The sequence below is a fragment of the Taurulus bubalis genome (genome assembly GCF_910589615.1).
Source record: "Taurulus bubalis genome assembly, chromosome: 14".
NCBI lineage: Eukaryota > Metazoa > Chordata > Actinopteri > Perciformes > Cottidae > Taurulus > Taurulus bubalis.
The window spans coordinates 7,714,375-7,732,946 of NC_136602.1; the positions used below are offsets into that span (position 1 = coordinate 7,714,375).

The 18,572-nt window shown below is 38.9% G+C and overlaps 1 protein-coding gene across 1 annotated transcript; it reads left to right on the forward strand.

Moving 5' to 3' along the window:
• The first annotated feature begins 4,281 nt into the window (after positions 1–4,281).
• On the forward strand, positions 4,282–13,629 carry perp (p53 apoptosis effector related to pmp22). The gene is made up of 3 exons (XM_079229741.1): positions 4,282–4,566; positions 9,145–9,285; positions 11,745–13,629. Exons 1-3 carry the CDS (start codon positions 4,362–4,364, stop codon positions 11,954–11,956), a joined length of 558 nt encoding a protein of 185 aa, XP_079085867.1. The 5' UTR covers positions 4,282–4,361; the 3' UTR covers positions 11,957–13,629.
• The last annotated feature ends 4,943 nt before the right edge of the window (positions 13,630–18,572 follow it).

The following is an 18,572-nucleotide window of genomic DNA, read 5'->3' on the forward strand; positions in this document are numbered from 1 at the left end:
GGATGTCGTTGATTCACTTTATGTCAGACAGAAGAGAAACACAATTTTAAAACTTCTGTATGTTTGCACAAATGGAAGAAGTGACAAATGAAACTGACTTTGACTTCAACAATAGCAGTTTCAGTACTGTGGTGCTGACGAAAGCCGGACTGTATCAAAACATCAAAACAGTTATTTACGGCCCAAAAAGTTGTTCAGAGCTGAAAAAAACACCTTTTCATTATTTTACTAAACTCATCTCGAACGAGCCTATTTTCACGGACCGGCCTTCACGGTGTGGGCGAAAAATATGACGTAATAAATATGACATAAATGATACGACTGGCATTAAGACAATTATAAAGTGCATAAAGATACAACTCACCATTACGCTGCATTAGTGGAGCCCTGAGCTTGTTTCTCTGCTACGAGCCGGTCCCTTCTCGGGGTGACGGGAGAAAAAGGCCGAGCCCCGACGTGTGTTTATGTCCAGTCTACTGACTCTACTCCTTAACTTCAACCTTTATGTGCACTCTGTCACCTAATTAAAACCCGCTTCATAAAGACAGGATGTTGAAATGGAGGCAGGGTTTCAGAGCTGTTTTGGCGATCTCAGTATACTCTGCCTTGATTTTAATCCAGAACACTGAGTTGAAACGGACTTTTAAGTTTCATTTTTGGGGAAACGTATCAAGGAACCTCTTGACATGTGTCAAGGTGTTACGTTTGAGGCTACGCACAGGTGCACAGATGGATGTATCCGGTCATTTTTCAAAATAAAACATTTTTCCGACTTTTTTTTTCTCCATAAATTCTTTCTCTGCTCTGATTCATAGTTTGTACTTTTCACAAACTGCTAACCCCCTCGCATTCCCACCCGGTCAGTGAGCTCAAATACAACATGTGTAATTTTCGGGGAGTCAAATTTATGAAGCTCTATCCTCACACAACGTATCACTTTTTCATGGGACTTGTGTGCTCTGTAATGGATGCAGCTTGATGCAACTACTTGAAGTAAAAAAAATACTCACAAAACAACATTTAGCTACTTCCATTCAGTAGCAAAGGTTAAATCCAGGTTAAAACAACTAAACAAAGAAATCAATACAACAGACTCTTATTTTGTCTCTGAGGTCCTGTTTTTCTGTCTCCCCATTGTTTATAAAAATGATGAACTCCACGCCAGACAGTGATGGTGACCAGGGGGCCCCGGAGGGGTCCTTCTTGTCTAAGTACAGCACGGACATTTGGAGCATCGTGGCAGCCTTGTTCATCCAAGACGGGCCTTTCCTGGTGGTCAGGCTCACCGTCATGACCTACTTCAAGAACATCCACGAGATGCTGGTGTTCTTCACGGTCAAGAACTTCCTGGTGATCAAACTGAACTTGTACAGGTTGGTTCTTATATGCATATATAATAGAGATGTTACTCTTACAACTGTACAGTCACACCAGACTGGTAAGAACTGCAATTGGAGCAGGAAGAGAAGGAAATGCTTGCTTTCGGGTTTTCTTCTCACAATGTACTTCACTCTCTGGAGGAAATGACCTCTCATATTGTGAGGAAGGAGCCTGGAAGACATTTAAATCAGGGAGTAAAAAGTTTAAAGAAATATTCACAATTCTATATGACATTGTTTGACGTTGTTCCATTCGTATTTACACCATTTCAAGGCCTTAGTCTCTCACACCAGGTGACATCAGTAAGTCCTTGAGGGTTCAGGGTTTAAGGCATTAGGGGAGACATTGGGATTTGGCCATGAAGTGTTGACTGAAGCTGAGATTGAGGGAGAGTATTTCCTTGTCTTAACCCAGACAAGAAGTTAGAATTGATTGTGAAAACATCTAATGGTAAATGCCAGTTTGAAAAAGTCACCGTATCAGCACTTGACAAGAAAGGCCATACATTTGTTAGTTTTTTTAACATTTGAATGGTGATATTATTTTTCCAAACTAACGTATGTTATTTTGTTCCTCTTGGATAATTGCTTTTTTTTTTAAAAAAAAAAAAAAAAAAAAAGAGAGACATTTTATTCACAGGTCAAAAAGTCCTAAAATGTATTATTTTAAAGTTTGAGTTGTATATGTTTCTTGCCCTTCAAATCTATTAATTACTCATTTTGATATACTTACTTATTGTTCAGATTGTAACTGGTATGACTGGTATGGATGGGACAAAGAGGAAAAGAAGGGAGCAGAGCAAAACAGGAACATTTTCCTAAGAGGGCTTCACAATCTGTAAAGCGTACTGTAAAGCATACTGTTAACACACCATTACAGTCTACTGAAGATACATGTATGGACAAGTTTCTCTAAATCCTGTTGAGACATACATTTTTTTGTAATTGTCTTGATATGGCTGTTTGAGGCTGTTTGAGGTTGAGGTCTGAATCCATAATTAAACCTATAGATTTCTGGCCTGGTTTGTGTTTTTTAACATCAGTGATTGAAGCTGAGAAAAACTTTCAATTGTTCGTCCTTTTTTTCAATTTCTTCTGTTTTATCTTTATTTAATTGAAGAGAATTCTGGCATCAGTTAAGTGCTGCGGCAGAGATTCCTACCCAGACTTTCAGTCTGTCTAGTAGTATGTCATGATCGACCGTGTCGAATGCAGCACTGAGATCCAGTAATACTACGACTGACGTTCTGCCACTGTCTGTGTTTAAGTGGATGTCGTTAAGAACCTTAACAATAGCAGTTTCAGTACTGTGGTGCTGACGAAAGCCGGACTGTATCAAAACATCAAAACAGTTATTTACGGCCAAACAAGTTGTTCAGAGCTGAAAAAACACTTTTTCCATTATTTTACTTAATCTTTGAGCCTCTTTTATATCAGGTCACAAGGTACAAATCAAGAAAAAAACATAGTTTAAATAAAAAATAAAAAACATGTTAGGTATCAAATTAAACATAAAAAGCAGGGTTACAATAATATATAATCTCCACGTACAACCTCTAAACACAACTCAAACAATAAATAGGAATTAGGGTTTAGGGTTAGGGCTTAACGGGCTACAATTGGGAGGTTTAATATTGGCCTATCATTTTTTATTATTTCGGGGTCTAAACTATAGTCTTCTTTAGGAGTGGTTTAATAACTGCAATTTTTAGGGCTTGTGGGAAGACACAGAGAAGGGATGTGTTTACAATTTTCACAAGATCAGTGGTGATGCAGTGTGAAATATTTTTGAAAAGGTGCGTTGGTAGAATATCCAAGCAGCAGCAGGATGTTTTCAGATGTTGTATAATGTCTTCTAGGCTTCTTTGGTTGATTGAATGGAATTGTATCATGATATTATAATACTTTGTCATATTCATTGAATGTGCTGTAACTCTGTTAGGTAATTCATTCTGTACACATGACATCTATTGCTTCTGTCCATCCGGGGAGAGGGATCCTCCTCTGTTGCTCTCCCTCAGGTTTCTTCCCTTTTTTACTATCTTTATTTGGGGGAGTTTTTCCCTGATCCGATGTGAGGTCCCGGGACAGGAATGTTATGTGTACAGATTGTAAAGCCCTCCGAGGCAAATATGTATTTGTGATTTTAGGCTTTACAAAATAAACTGAATTGAATTGAATATTTAAATGGCCATGAATAATCTTCTTTTTTAAAATATTTGAATGGGGATATCATTTTTTTAAATTATTTTTCCGAAATATTTTGTGTTATTTTGTACCTCTTGGATAATTACCCTTTAAAAAAATGTATATTTTATTCAGTAGTAATATAAAAATACCTACGCACAGTGACAAGTACTAAATTATTAATTGATTAATATGATTTATTTGCTGAAGAATGTCTCTGGGTCTTTATTGTAAAGAGAGAACTGGAGAAATACAATAATTATGTAACTTTTTGTTACTATAACATAACATAACTATATAACATCTTGTGGTCACTTTATGTACTGCATTATCTCACCTACTTTCTCATTTCTCTTGTTTTTTTCCTTTCCTCTCACACCCCGCCCCTTCACTGCCCACTCCACCTGTTCAGATCCCAAACCTTAGAGAATCACCAACTTTACTATTCTTACAAGTCGTTGCTCGGAATCAGGAATCAGGCTAAACAGGCGCCACAACAGTTGCAGTTTTTTTCTCCTTCTTTCTGGCTGTAATATGACACAGTGAATGGGGCTGGGCCTGATTCCGCTTCTCTCCAGCACGGACAAGCCCAGCCCTTCAGGTCCCGAAACAGGTTGCATGACACACTCGGGTGGGGCTTTTTTTTTTATCTGGAAGGCTGTCCACACCACACCTATTGACGGTCACTCTCTTTGCGCAAAGACGCACAAGGACACTACATAACCCCTCGGACCGCACACAGCTCGCGCTCCTCTCTCTCTCTTCAACCCGCTCCGCACACTACGCTCGTCGGTCATGTTTCGCTGCGGGATCGCATACCCTCGGTGCAGGTGGATCGTGCCCCTGTTGCTGCTCTTCGCCATTATTTTTGACATTATCGCCATCGCGGCCACGTCGGGATGGGTCGAGGACGAGGACGCCAAATCCCACTACGCCAGTATGTGGGACGAGTGCCGAGGCAGGAACGGCAACTGGGACTGCAGGTCGCTCATGGAGTTCTGTAAGTGTCCGCTTCCTCTCCATTACACACGGCGCAGGTCCCGCTGAACAGGACGAGAGCGAACGGGGGAAAAGAGGGAATGAGAATAAGATAACACAGCGAGGGACATGGTGTGGTTTTATGTATGTGTCGCTGGGGTGTTACAGTCAACATTCACATTTTGTTACTTGAAGAACTCGACCTCTGAATACAACCCCAAACTCAAGGCGGAAGGGGGAGAGGAAAAGGGGGGAGAGGCCTACAACTCTCACTCAGACAGGCGGACTGAACTTTGGCCTTAACTATTCACTCGCTTTTTTTATCATTCCCAGCTTGAGAAAATGCCGAGGAATGGGGGAGGTTTCATGCTGTAAATAAAGAGTGATAGCCTTTTTGTTCAGGTTAACTTAGACTTTGACGTGCCTCTTTTTTTAAAAGTTTACTCGTGTAGCTCAGTATCACACCCAGTGTCTCAGGCCCTCAGCATCAATGGCTCCAAGGTAGAAAACTAGAAGAAACCTTTTAAGCACAGACGCCCCCTCCTCCTATTGTGGAGTGAGCCATTTGTGGGGAAATACAATTAAAGAAAAGTATTTAATATGACACCTATCTGTCAAAAATACTTTCAATAACAAGGTATAAAAGTCCTCCAATGGAACAGATTGTTAAGGCAGCCCCTAAAAACAACCACTGTCAGGACATACGGCACATTTTCTTCTTGAATCTGATTTTATTATGCACAGGGAATCAATATGAGCTGCAGATCCATGTCATTTCAGATTGATTTAATAACACGCTGGATACAATCTTGTGAAACTGACTGTGGCAGCACATTCCCAGCCAGCCAGCAGACCAGAACTCAGGAAGTCTTTCTGTCGCTGTGTTGATGCTTGACTTTATAAAACTATTGTTTCTAAAGGCAAGCAGCTAGAACGTGTTTGCTGCTACTACAGCTGCGTATGATTTACCTCGCCGACACCAATACTATACTATCACAGCTCTATTTGTACTAGAACAACTACTTCTGATAATACCACTAACGATAACAACATCCCAGATGTCTGTTGTTGTGAGAAGAGCAGAGTTGAGTTAAAAAAAACAAAAAGCAGAGCGTAGTCTGTATCTGTTTGCTGGAGGGCAAACGCTCAGCAAGTTTTTAAACCACAAACTCCCAACAACGCCTTAGGCAGATTTAGAATATGAGAAATTGTTTGTGACCTACTCTCCTGAAAGAGCAGGTGAGAAAAATATGTAAGGACGTCGGTCGGTCTGTCAGACGTGTTAACACAAATATGGATATTCATAGAGAAAGTGTTAATGAGATTTTTCCTCCAGTGCAGGGGTCCAACCAAAGACACAGGAAATCACTGACACACACACACTCTGAAAGTGTTTTGAACAATAACTGTGAACACAGCAGACTTCTGTTCTCCCACTCTCTCCTCCTCCTCAGGTTGTATTTGTGTTATTCCACTCCCACACAGAACAACAAAGACTGCACTGTTGCTTTTATCAGACTCCATGGTAGTCGGCTAGAGAAGCTAAACGGCATGTAGCGCCATATGGAGACATGGCCGACGGTGTGAATGCTTCCGTCAGAGCAGCTACATTCCTGAACATTGCGGGTGTTTCCTTTGATGGCTGCTATGAACACAGTTTTCAGTCAGTGCGACATAACCTGAGCGCTAACCTGTCGAATCCCGAGGGAAGGGAGCTTCGGTTAACAGGCCCATCAATTATTAAATCAATTATCTAACATGGTGCAATGTGTGACTGCACTGATTAGGTATTGATTACCAAAATAACATTTTGATTAATTTATGAATATAATTTAAAACAGCAAAGATTTGATGGTTCTCAAATGGGTAATTTGCTGCTTTTAAAATGAATTGTGGGTGTTTTTGGACTGTTTGTCACACATATTCTTTTGACTCTTAACTTTGACTCGTATTGTAATTGTAATTTATTGCTGTTTTTAATGAATTTAAGATTATAGTGAAAGAAATCATGACTTGCATCCCTGGTGCAATGTCCTCTATATGTTTATATAATGATAGTTGTAATCGTTGTCGGTGAACATCCTTATTCATGGGAAGTGACTTGTCTTATCTAGATGAAACTTCCAAATCCTCTTTTTCTGTGTTTGTCTAATTGTGTGCTTGTGTTCCTGTGTGTTTGGTTTGACGAAGTCCAGACCTTTACTTTCTTCACTCCATCTTGGCAGTTATGAGCGGGAACTTAAGAGGCAAAAACATACATTTTTGTATTTAATTCCCATAATGCAAGTGTTTTTTCATTCAGCTGCTGGCCTCATTTGTAGTTTCAGATGGAGTAGTTTTGACTGAACTGCTCTCAGCAGGACTGAAGTTGCCAGAGAACCTCTGGTTGGATCTCAGATAAAAACATATCTGTGAGCTTCCTCTGAACGTTCTTGAGTTACACTTCTGGTCTAAATACTTGTGGGGATATTTTGGGGAGCTGAAAACAGAGGAAACAAACATGATAAAGGGCAGTCGGGAATATTGGCATCGGACCAAACCCACTCCTCGCATTTGTGTGGAAGCGGCAGCTCTCCTGTGAACCACAGGAGTAAACATGTACTCATGTTTTGGCATGAGCACGTACAAAAAAAACAGAAGCGTGAAACTTAGATAATTACCAGTTAAAATGAGTCATAGCTGAAGGAAGGGCAATGTGACGATAAATACCGATCAACCAATATACCAAAGAAGTGCCAGTTTGACGGCTTTTTAGCAACATTTGATTTTTATAGGATTGTTTGCATAAATGCAATGAAAAACATTGATTCAGATTACTGGATTGGCTAAAAACAGACATTCCTTATTTTATCTCAAAGATATCTCTATTTACTGTCTTTTAGTAAAGCTGCATTTAAGAACAAGTTCCTGTGTCTTTATAGTCACAGTTTAAAAGTGAAGGAGTGTAGCCTGAAGTTTTGAAGCCAAGAGTAACCAGACATTGAACAGCTGCATGGCGTTGAGCATAAGTGAATGGGACGCACACACACACACACACACACACACACACACACACACACACACACACACACAGACATTTTCACCATGTTTAGTATTAAGTGCAGAATGTTCCCTAAAACAGAAACATGGCATGAGGACAAAACATGATAATAGAGAACACTGTCGTACATGAAGTATATTATATATGAAGGCAACAAGTAGAGCACCTTTCTTTTCACACCACAGAATGCTGGAATGCTCAGATAATTATGTTCTTTGCTTGTTTTAATTTTGGGAGAACAACAACCTTATGTTGCAAAAGGGAAAGTTTACCCCAAAATCCAAGATACATATTTTTTCCTTCTACTTGAAGCGCTGTTTATATCTGTCTAGATTGGTTTGGTGTGGTTTCCTAGTTCCGGAGATATCAGCCGGAGAGATTGTTGTGAGCAGTTTCAGGAAGGACTTTTTTTTTTTTTTTTTTACCATAGTTCCGAAATGAAACTGCTCACAACAAGGTCTGTGGATTATTTTAAGTAACCGGGTCATGATTTCTGGATTTATATTATGATTGTTCTTAGCCATAGCGCCATTATGTGGCCTTCATGTTTTGTAGGAAAGGCCGACATCATTTACATGTTGTGTTGAAATGAAAAGCTTCATCGGGGAGAAATGAAACCAGTCGAACTCGTCAGGTGTGTGTCGGTGTGTGTGCACGGTGAGAGGAACACCGCAGGCTGAGGCAGGTAGGGAATGACTTGAGCACACAGGTGTGAATAATTTAGGGTGTTGGCCGATCCAGTAACAGCGTATTGGGTGTAACTGCATGTTGAGAATGCACTCAGTGGGCTTGGCTGTAGTCTTACCACATAAAAAAATTATCTGCGTTTTGTTTGTTTGTTTGATTAAGAGACAGTTTGTATGATGATATTTGACCGGCGTGTGCAAAGCTTAATGCATTTTATTTTAAACCTGAAAGAGGAATGAGATGTTTTCCTAACAGATTTTTCTACACAACAAAAGCTTCTATTTCATTCAGCAGCAACTTCCACCGAAGCGCGTTTTTTTTTTTTATCTCTCGTCATATGGTTTTTACAAAGTAGGAGTGGCCTACGTCTGAGGCTTTATCGGTACGACAAGTTCCTTTTTAATTAAAGATTTCCCCAGAACATCAGCGAGAGAAAAGTGCTGTTCAGGGTGTGGTTTGTGTAGCAAGTTGACAAGTTAGGAAGGAGAGAGACTTTTTAATAATGATACATTTTCTGTACTTAAGGCACTTTACATGGTAAAGACAAACAATAGAGGCAGCAATAAAACACGAAAGATGACAATAGTCAAAAAATAGAAAACTAGTGTGATAGTATATGTAAATATTAATTGTAAACAGAAATACGAATCCTAAGAACACACCAAGTCCGCTTGCACCTCTCGCTGTTAAAAACAAAATACTTGTTTCACGTGAACGTGAACGTTCATCACAGGAAGTAACGAACATAAAACCATAAAAGTGTTCAATTCTTAAATTCCCAATAATGTCCCGACTTTAACAGTTTTTTTTCCTGAGTATTTCCATTTCTGAACATGTAACTAACTAGTGTGCTTGTTTGTGTTGATACCTCAGCTTGGGCCCAGGCGGTGGCTGCTCTGATGATCATCGGCCTCATCATCCTCATCATCGCCTTTATCATCTCCTGTGTGGCTCTGTGCTGCTCGCTCAACATCACTCTTCTGCCTCTCATTGGAGTTTTGTTGATCATTGTTGGTAAGATACTCACACATGCAAACAATATACGTTTCGGCAAATTACACTACTTAGACATTTGGACATGTTTCAATTGTACTTTGTGAGAGAAGAAAGTAATACGGTACAACTTGGGCTGCCTGACTGCACCAAAATGACCAATCACTCAACTAATACACTAAGATTTATTTCATCAATTAGTCGTTTTTTAGGCTTCTTTTCATGCTTATTGACTTATTTCTGGGAAACTTCTGAGCACATCGCTGTCAAACACCAGATTTTAAAGCGGTGATTCTTTGTGGCGAAACTCAGTTTTACAGAACCGTTGATTAAATCAACGAAGCGTTTAGTCGACAAAATCATATCCGTGTTAGTTGACTAAGAAGTTCTTTGGTCGAAGACAGCCCTGCTGACTAGACAAGGATCAACACTTACAGAAGCTTAACTGAGACCGATTACTCTGATTGGTCGGTACACTGTTTCTAGACAGACATTTTCTTATTGAATTATTCAATATTATCACGTTATGAGCCACACAAACAAATACATTTCACCTAAATGGTGTTATTGTGGTGGCATATATCTCAAAGCCTCAGTAATGTGTAATAATCTAATTATGAAGTGAGTACCTGATTAAAAAAATCATACATAGTTTAAAAAAACCTTATTAATTGTATAAAAAAAATAGGAATGAGCTTTATTACCATCAGATGCTTCTGAGTGTCAACTGAGAATGTTAGGGTCGTCATCAGGGTGGTATCATTTGGGAATGTTCTCTACCTAAATATCAAAATTAAAACGTATTTATCAAGACCATCGGGTCTGTAGTTTACTGTCATGATCAGCATTGATCATGGTCTCGCTGAATAAAATAAAATAAATAAAAAAATACAAATTCCCATTAAATTTGACAAATTAGAGATAAAGGTTAAGAGATTGTCTCAGAACAGTGGAGTGAAAGAGGGAGCCAGAAAGAAGTCCAATTCAAGCTTTCTTTAGAAAGGATATTTAAGTGGTAGTAATTTAAAGGAGGAAAACCAAACCTCAATACCAAAGAGAAGGGGTGAACACGATGATGTTTGACGTGGAGAAGGCGTTAGAAACAAAGGGAGTGGAGGAAACAGAAAGCGAGTGAGACGTTCTGCTACAGAAGGAGGGATGGGCGACGTGTTGGTGTGAGCAGGGGAACAGCTGGAAGTTGACGGGAGTGACTCACCCCACAGAGTCAGAGCAGGAGAACAGGGCGGAGCCAGACAAAGACACACACACACACAATGATGCATACAGCTTTTCACTCACGGGTGAAACTGACAACAGAATTCCCAGGAACTGTGATGTCGGTTTTAAAATGTGCCGGAGGGAGTTGGAACTCTTTGTGTTTCAAACTGCTGGAGCTCCAGAGAAATTTGGCACTTGGCAAGTGGCACAAAATGACTCGTCAGTTCGTCTTGGAAGGCAAAGAAGCAGAAAGATAAGGAAATAATAATTGGACTTTCATCTCACCAGCATAACAATTGTTGGACCATATAAATCATCCAAGATCATTGTACTGCATTTATTGATATAATCCAATGATCACTTTGTGTTTATAAAGGTGATTAAAGTGCAGTGTTATCCTTTTCCCATGAAGTGCCGTAACACACAGCAGCCGAGAGCTTCTTAGCCTCTTAAAGTAGTTACACCATTCCATCAAATGGAAATATTAGACTCATTTCAAACCCTCACCCAGATATATATTTGATAAGTTTGAGATCTACGATAAAATTCAGAACAAAGTCGTGTGTCTGGACAATGTTTGTTATGACTGACCCGACCTCTACCGGCACGCCAGTGGGGTTAAGAAGTCTGACAGATTCACATTTAATATTCTGGTTTTCCTGTATTATTCAGTATTTAAATCACTTTTAATCGATTTTCTGTGATTTATGATAGTTTGTTTTACTCTCCTGTGTTTTTATGAGTTAATTTTATTTCATTCTCTTTGTAAATGTCTTCTGTTTTGATTGGAAATCACTTTGTGAAAGTGTTCTAAAAAATCAATTGGTAAAATTTCAAGAGGTAAAATGGTGATTTTTGACAATAAAATATGATTTAAACTCCTCTGTCAGGTCTCTAGTATTGTACTCCTGGTCTCGCAGAGGCAAAAATGTTCTTCAGAAATTGTCAGGATGTTTCACATCCAAATTTCTGATGAATATGTGTTGGGAGGAAGTATCACACCTGAGTCACTGCCTGACATTGAGGGCGTAAAGAGTACTGTCACATAAAAGTGCATCACAAGATAAATCGATGTCGTACTTTTTGTGAGAGGTGACCATCAGCGGCCCGTCTGCTACTGACTCACCTCACTGTCACGGATATCGTTATGTTAACTCTTACACGCTCTTGTGAAGCTATTTTCCACACCCTACTGTTGGTGTTGCTGTGTATTTGTCCAACCAGCTAATTAAAAAAGGTCACCTCTCTTTGTCACCCTGCAGTGGTTATCCAGATCATCGCCCTCATCATCTACCCCGTCAAGTTCAACGAGGAGCTCTTCGAGGGCCACTATTACTACACCTGGGCCTACGGCTTCGGCTGGGGAGCCACCATCCTCTGCATCGGCTGCGCCGTCCTCTTCTGCTGCCTGCCGCGCTACGAGGATGAGCTGTCCGGCCTGGCCAAGACCAAATACCTCTACTCCTCTGCCTAAATACTAAGCCTGACACCCGCCCACTAACAGACATTTCCATTCTGAGCTGGATCTGCGCTGGCCAATGATCATTTGGACACTTTTCTCTAAATATCCACGATGGCTCAGCTCAGTTCAGTTAGATTTGGCTCGGCAGTGGAAAAACACCTGGAGTCCGAAGCGAGGGGTGCTTCTTCCTGGAAGTGGACTGTAATTGGATGTCACATCTGCTTTAATGTACAAACCTTCATTATAAGTCTTCATCATAAAAAAAAACAAAAGTTTTTTTACCATTCTGCATTCGAGTGACACCTCTTCCTCATTTTACCTGTAATTCTCAATGCAAGATCACCCAAGTGCACTTAACCTAAGGGAATTAATAATGTGTAAGGCATAGCTTTAGCCTGATTTTTTTTATTTTAGAACTACCTTGGTAGAAGAGAAGTTCGGACTAAAACTTGCACAGGGTGCAAAAGGAATCATTAATCATAATTTGGGTTTGTCCCATTACATTTAGTTTTTCTCCGTTCTTCAATGTGTCTTTTATTCTGTATGTGGTTGTGTGCACGGTAAGAAGGAAGCAAAGGCTTGGAGTCAGAAGCTGAATGTAATGTACACATATGGAAATGTGGTTTAACAGTCGTGTTTGCACGTTTTTATGATTTATAATTTTTTGATAATTCTTATCTGCTGTCTTCAGAGTTTTATATTCTTACTTACTACTAAAAAGGGTTTCACTGTGGGAGTTTGCCGTGCTGTCTTTGTATCTGTTCTGAGCACTACTATTAATACACTTGTTGAGTAGACACTGTCTGACATTGTCTGACATTGTACTGACTTTGCTGCAGTTGTTTCATTTCCGTCACTCTAAACTGGAAGCAAATTCAGATAAATTTCCATGAATCTTGATAATCTCTCGTGCAAATTTAGAAAACCTGTCCAAAGTTTGTATTAAAGGGACCAATATAAACTCTGATCTACTTTTCCATGTCTTGTTGCCTCAAAGTAGAGCGTCCATCCAGAGAGAAGACTTTCCTTGAGAGATTAAAAGAGGACCAATCATGTATTTTCTTAACCCTCATAAGATCTGATAATGCTCTTTTGGCTAACTGCTGGTTTGATGAGGCGTTGAGACTAAGGTGTACAATCTGCTGACATACTGTGTGTAAAACCGGTGCCTTAGCTTCTTCGGTGTTGTGTTTATGAATGTCCTATCAAACGGATCAGTCTGGTTTTACTGACTATGTGTAATCCCCGTCAACAGTTGCATTTCGCTCCATGCCAAGACCAAATTAGTGCCCAGACCAGACCAAGTTATATGGTTTCTATTACATGAAAGAGTTCTGAGGAAAAGATAATTTGACTATTCAATCAAGAGTCAAAGTCCATATCCGTCCTCACCATCCGACTTGGAGTCCTGCAAGTTATTTACGCAGAAAATTGCTTCGTAAATAACTGACCCGATACTGAGAATCGGTGCTGATTCAGGCAGGTGAAGTTGAGGGGAAAAACAAACACACTTTTACTCATAGAAACCAGCTTTTTCAGACATTAATCACTATATGGGCATATAATGTACTATAGAGAATGCATTATAAACATTCCCCACTTCTGGAAATCACTCTGCTGTAGTATGAATTAATTATTTTTGGTAGTCTGTGTTTTTATGCAATAAAAAGTTTCTTTTTTTTGAAGTGGTTACATTTTCTGATTTATTTCACACTGCAGTGGTCATGTTTATGTTTGGAGGGAAAAAGAGGAAGAGAGAGGAGAAAAGGATAAAGTGCATATATTGTTAAATGTTTCATATGTATATTTCCACTTTAATAGGCAATAAGGATGATCAGATTTCACAAGGGCCAATGTAAATATATAACCGTATAACCACCAGAAATGTACTTGTGTTTCTAAACCAATCCAAATATGCAAGTTTGAGTTATTCATTTAAAATGTCAGTCAGGCTGGGCAGAAAATCCAGTTGCAACCTGAATGCAAATGATGTTCCTGTGTCAGTGTTTGTACTTGGACTCGCATTTAGTTGTCAACACACACACACACACACACACACACACACACACGGCTTACAGAGGAGCATAGTTGATAAACAGCACACAGACACACAGATGTGAGTCATGAATGTACGACATGCACACACCCTGAGAGCCACACCCTGGGACTCGGCCCATGGAAATTAGACTTTGCTCAGCATGTCTCGACAGCTCTGGTTTCTCTAGAGCGTGTGGAGAGAAGAGATGACATGAGGGTGAGAAAAGTAGTGTGAGGGAGTGGAAGAAGACAGCAAGAGAAAGTCAATGAAAGAATGTTGGAGGGAGGGAAGTATAAAGTTAAAGGAGGGAAAAAACAGCAATAACAAGTTATACGCTTCATTTGGGTACTTTTCACCCCATGACATATTTTGGGTGTCATGTCTCATTTCACCTAAAATCAGAAAACTGATGCTCCATTGTTCTCTTTATTAATGAGGGACATGTTTAAGCATGTCTTGATTTCAGGTGTGTACTATAATATATGCCTCTACAGACTCTCCACAAACATTAAAAGCATCAACGTTTGAGGAAATATTTCACAAAAACAACCTTAAACATAAGGATTTACATTATATTTCACCACATTATCTACAGGACAACACAAATTAAATTAATAGATGTTCAAATATTATTTTAAAGAAATAAATATGCCATAAGTAAAAGTGTGTTCATCAGTAAACTGTATTTGAAGTGAAAAAGGTGTTCACTCTGCCCCCACTCCAATCAATAAAGTATTCTGATACTGATAAAGCATCCTGATACTTAATTAAGACTATATAATATTGTTAATATGCATGCATCAATTCAGTAAGTATATTACTGGTTGAGGCTGGGTCAATACTATAGGGAGGGAAGAAAGAAAAATACATTTTTGCCACACTAATTTATATATATATATATATATATATATATATATATATATATATATATATATATATATATATATATGACACTTTTCTCTAATTGTTTTATTTATTTTAATAATGTACCTATTTGTGTCTCATGAGGTTATTTAGAGGAAACCATCTGATAAGTTTTGAGGGGAAATCACACTTAATACAAACAACTTATAGACATGTTAAATGTGACAAAGGGGTATTTTTGTAAAGGGTCACAAACCAAACAGATTGGAAAACACTATCTTTTTTTTCTTCTTTTTTTTCTTTTTTTTTGCATTTTCAACACAACAGAGCAATCCTTGACATTAAAATAAATAAACATAATAAAATAAAATAAATAGTAAATAATCAAAACAGTAGTATTAGTATCCATAGTTTTAGCTTATAGCGAGTATAAATGCTAACCTTTACATACATGAACATCTACACCAACAAATGCTTATACATATACACAACCATCCACATCCACATCCATACACGCATAGCGTACCCATATGTACCTTCCCACATGTATATACTTTTACACATACGCTCCATAAGGAGGGTTCAATGAGAATGACTGAATAGCTAAATTAAGCACAATTAAATGATATATGCAGTAAATATATAAAATAAAACTAGTTGAATCTTTAATGATAAATGTGGCCGAGTAGAAGTAAAAAGATGTATCATAGTACAAGTACATCAAAACTGTACTTACTCAAGTAAATGTACTTTGTCACTTTCCACCACTGCGTTCAGTCATTAGCGGCAGTATTGACTCCTCTATTAACAGTTTTCCACCAATATGTATCACAAAGGGGCTACAAATAATAAATCTAATTTACAATGGGTTGACCACCTAGCCAAATGCATTTTTTTTTTAAAACATATAGTGAGCTGCACCTCAGAGGTAGAGCTTTTCAAAACACAAGATGAATAGCTGTCAATGAGTGGAGCATGTTAACAGATCCAAACAGTGAACTTTAGCTTGACAGTTTCAGATTAGCGAACATGTATGATGACGTCCACTGCAAAACACTTTTCATGTAATTCAATTATGATTTTCTTTCATGCTTGTTGTGAAGAGAGAAAGAGATCCTGGTAGCACCTTGGTCATATGTCTTATGACTGTCAGTGTTTGCTTCCCTTTTGTCTGTGTTTCTGCATGATCGCCACTAGAGGTCAGGCTTGATCAGTAAATCAGCTTCTGTTGCACGTCCCAACTGTCTAACCCACAATGTTTTCCCTCTCTGGGTCAACTTGAGCTTTTCGAGGTGTCTGTGATGTAGTGGCCCCCCAAAAAACACGTACAAGACAATGAAAAGATGTGAAGTTAGTGTCAGCCTCTACCCCGATACAAAGTGTTTTTCACTGGGGGTTGGTTTCGATCCGCCTCCAAGGTGCTTTCCACGGAGAAGAAGAGCCAGAAGAACATTGAGATGTTCTCCTCAGGGTTCTCCCCACTGTTCTGCCACCTCATACCAGAACGGGGCCTCGAAGCTTTTGGGGCTCTGCGGGATCGATCTGGGTTCAGAAGTCACTCTTAGGGACTCGCCACACTGTCAGAACACAAGAGGAGGATGAATATAGGTACGTATTATGAAGCCTATAGATTAATGTAAAGTACCTGGATTTCTAGTAGACTGCCATGTAGATGGCCAACATGTTTGTGACTATCGTAAACCCAGTTGGGTACTGTGCCTTTTCAATGCCAACATAAGATATTGTTTAATAAATGTAATGTATGAGATAATATCAAGAGCGTGGACATATTTATGGTTACTTTGTCTTGAATTCAATACGCAGTGAAGAGAGACACAGGGAAGACTGGGAAGTATAGATGAAGACAAAGGTCCCATACTGGATTCAAGCACAGGTGCATGTGTATTATAATACTGCACACAGAAGTGCAGTAGTAACCTGACCACGGAACAAAAGTTCATGTCACATGTCTTTGATTTTGCGGTGAAGGTTATGATCAGTCAAACTCTCAGTGATTCACTCTCCTCTTTTAGCAGGTGACCTGCTTCTTCCTTTACGAGAGAATGAAAAGAGTCAAATGGCATCGGCATGACTGAGGAAGGGACTCTTTTTGTGCTCTCTACACATTCAATGCTTTATTAGCCAGCCACAGCCTGCAAAGCATATTAAAAAGATTTGATTTATACTTTTTATGTTTCAAGACAGGACCAGATCAATAAAAGAACAAGCAGACAGATCATAATTATTCTGGGAATACAATCACATGTAAAAAAATATGTTGTTGTGCTGTTAAAATTGTGAAAGGTGTGATACATGTTAGTCGCACTGTGCTTTTAAAATATAAGTGGTGGAGGAAGTATTCTGATCCTGTACTTTGGTGTAAAGATACCGCCAAAAATACTCTCTTAGTCCTGCATTGAACATGTGTGTAATATGTATTTGAAGAATACAAAATAAAAGTACTTTCTGCAAAAACATGGCCACTGTAAGTGCCATACTAATATATTTTTGTGAATACATTATTATTACTGATTTGTTAATGTGTGAGTGGAAAGTTAATGCTTTAGTTGGTCGACATGGGGATAACTTTAGATATATACGATTTGAGCGTATCGTTTTCTGTGTGAAATCTTTATTTGTAAAGTAACAAAAGATGTCAACGAAATTTGGAGTATAAAGTACAATCCCTGCTTTCAAAATCTCATATTTTCTGTTGCATGGAGTATGCATTCAGTTGGGGCATACAACTTCATCATGACATTGTACCTTGAACTTTGACCCTCTTGCTCATATTTCCGCTGTGCAGAGAATTGTGGGTCAGAATAGCCAGAAAAGCATGCTGACTTGCATAAATGTAGGACATGCTGGTATTTTCGGCATACTGCATTTGACATACTGTGTATTGGGACATACTAAATATTTTTCTCTGGCATACTTAACCGTGTGGTAGTATGGGTATTAGAATACACTGAAAAGTATCCAGTGGTATGGAAGGGAAATAAAAGCTCCTTTGATTTGAACATCAGTACAGTACTTGAGTGAAGGTGGTTTGTTTCATTCCACCACTGCAAAATAGTCCAAAAAAAACAGTGTCAGCGGGCTAGTCATAGGCCGTTTCAAAGTGTGAAAGCAAAAATGTAATTTCCAAATTTGAAAAGGAAGTAAATACTTGACTTTAATCTTTTCATCTTCCTAAACTCCTAATCGCTCCAGACTTTAGCAGGAAATGTAAGGTTCCTGGCTTTCTTGTATGGTCTTTAGTTCTGCTATAAGGCATTTAATAAGGAATAAGTAAAATTGTATCGATACTTGCAGGGAAACTGAATATTTTTCTCTCTCAGCATGTGTTGTATCTGACCGTCCCATGTACAGAAACATTGTGAGAGATTTTAGAGGATTGCTCATATTGAACCACGTGGTGATTTGGAACAACAAAGTGGGCCAATTATCTGTTCTGGGGGTTTCCATGTGCTGATGACAGTGGCGCTTTGATTTCATCAATTCCACAACCAGCTTTTATTGATCAGCCCCACTTGTGACTCAGGAACCTGTAAAACATTTGGAGAGCTGAATTATCCCCATTATATTTATAATAGCCTCAGAGTGAGATCATTGTGTCCAAATATCTTATTAAATGTTGAGTCATGGGCATTTGTAGAATCTGTAATGGTGACATTACACTTGTTGATGTGCTAAATGTCAGCTCATGGAGAAGAAGAAGTGGGC

Excerpts from the sequence above, each read along its gene's own strand:
- perp (XM_079229741.1), top strand. The coding sequence starts at position 4,362 with ATGTTTCGCTGCGGGATCGCATACCCTCGGTGCAGGTGGATCGTGCCC. Across the intron at positions 4,567-9,144 it reads CAGGTCGCTCATGGAGTTCT|CTTGGGCCCAGGCGGTGGCT; the intron begins GTAAGTGTCCGC and ends TTGATACCTCAG. Across the intron at positions 9,286-11,744 it reads AGTTTTGTTGATCATTGTTG|TGGTTATCCAGATCATCGCC; the intron begins GTAAGATACTCA and ends GTCACCCTGCAG.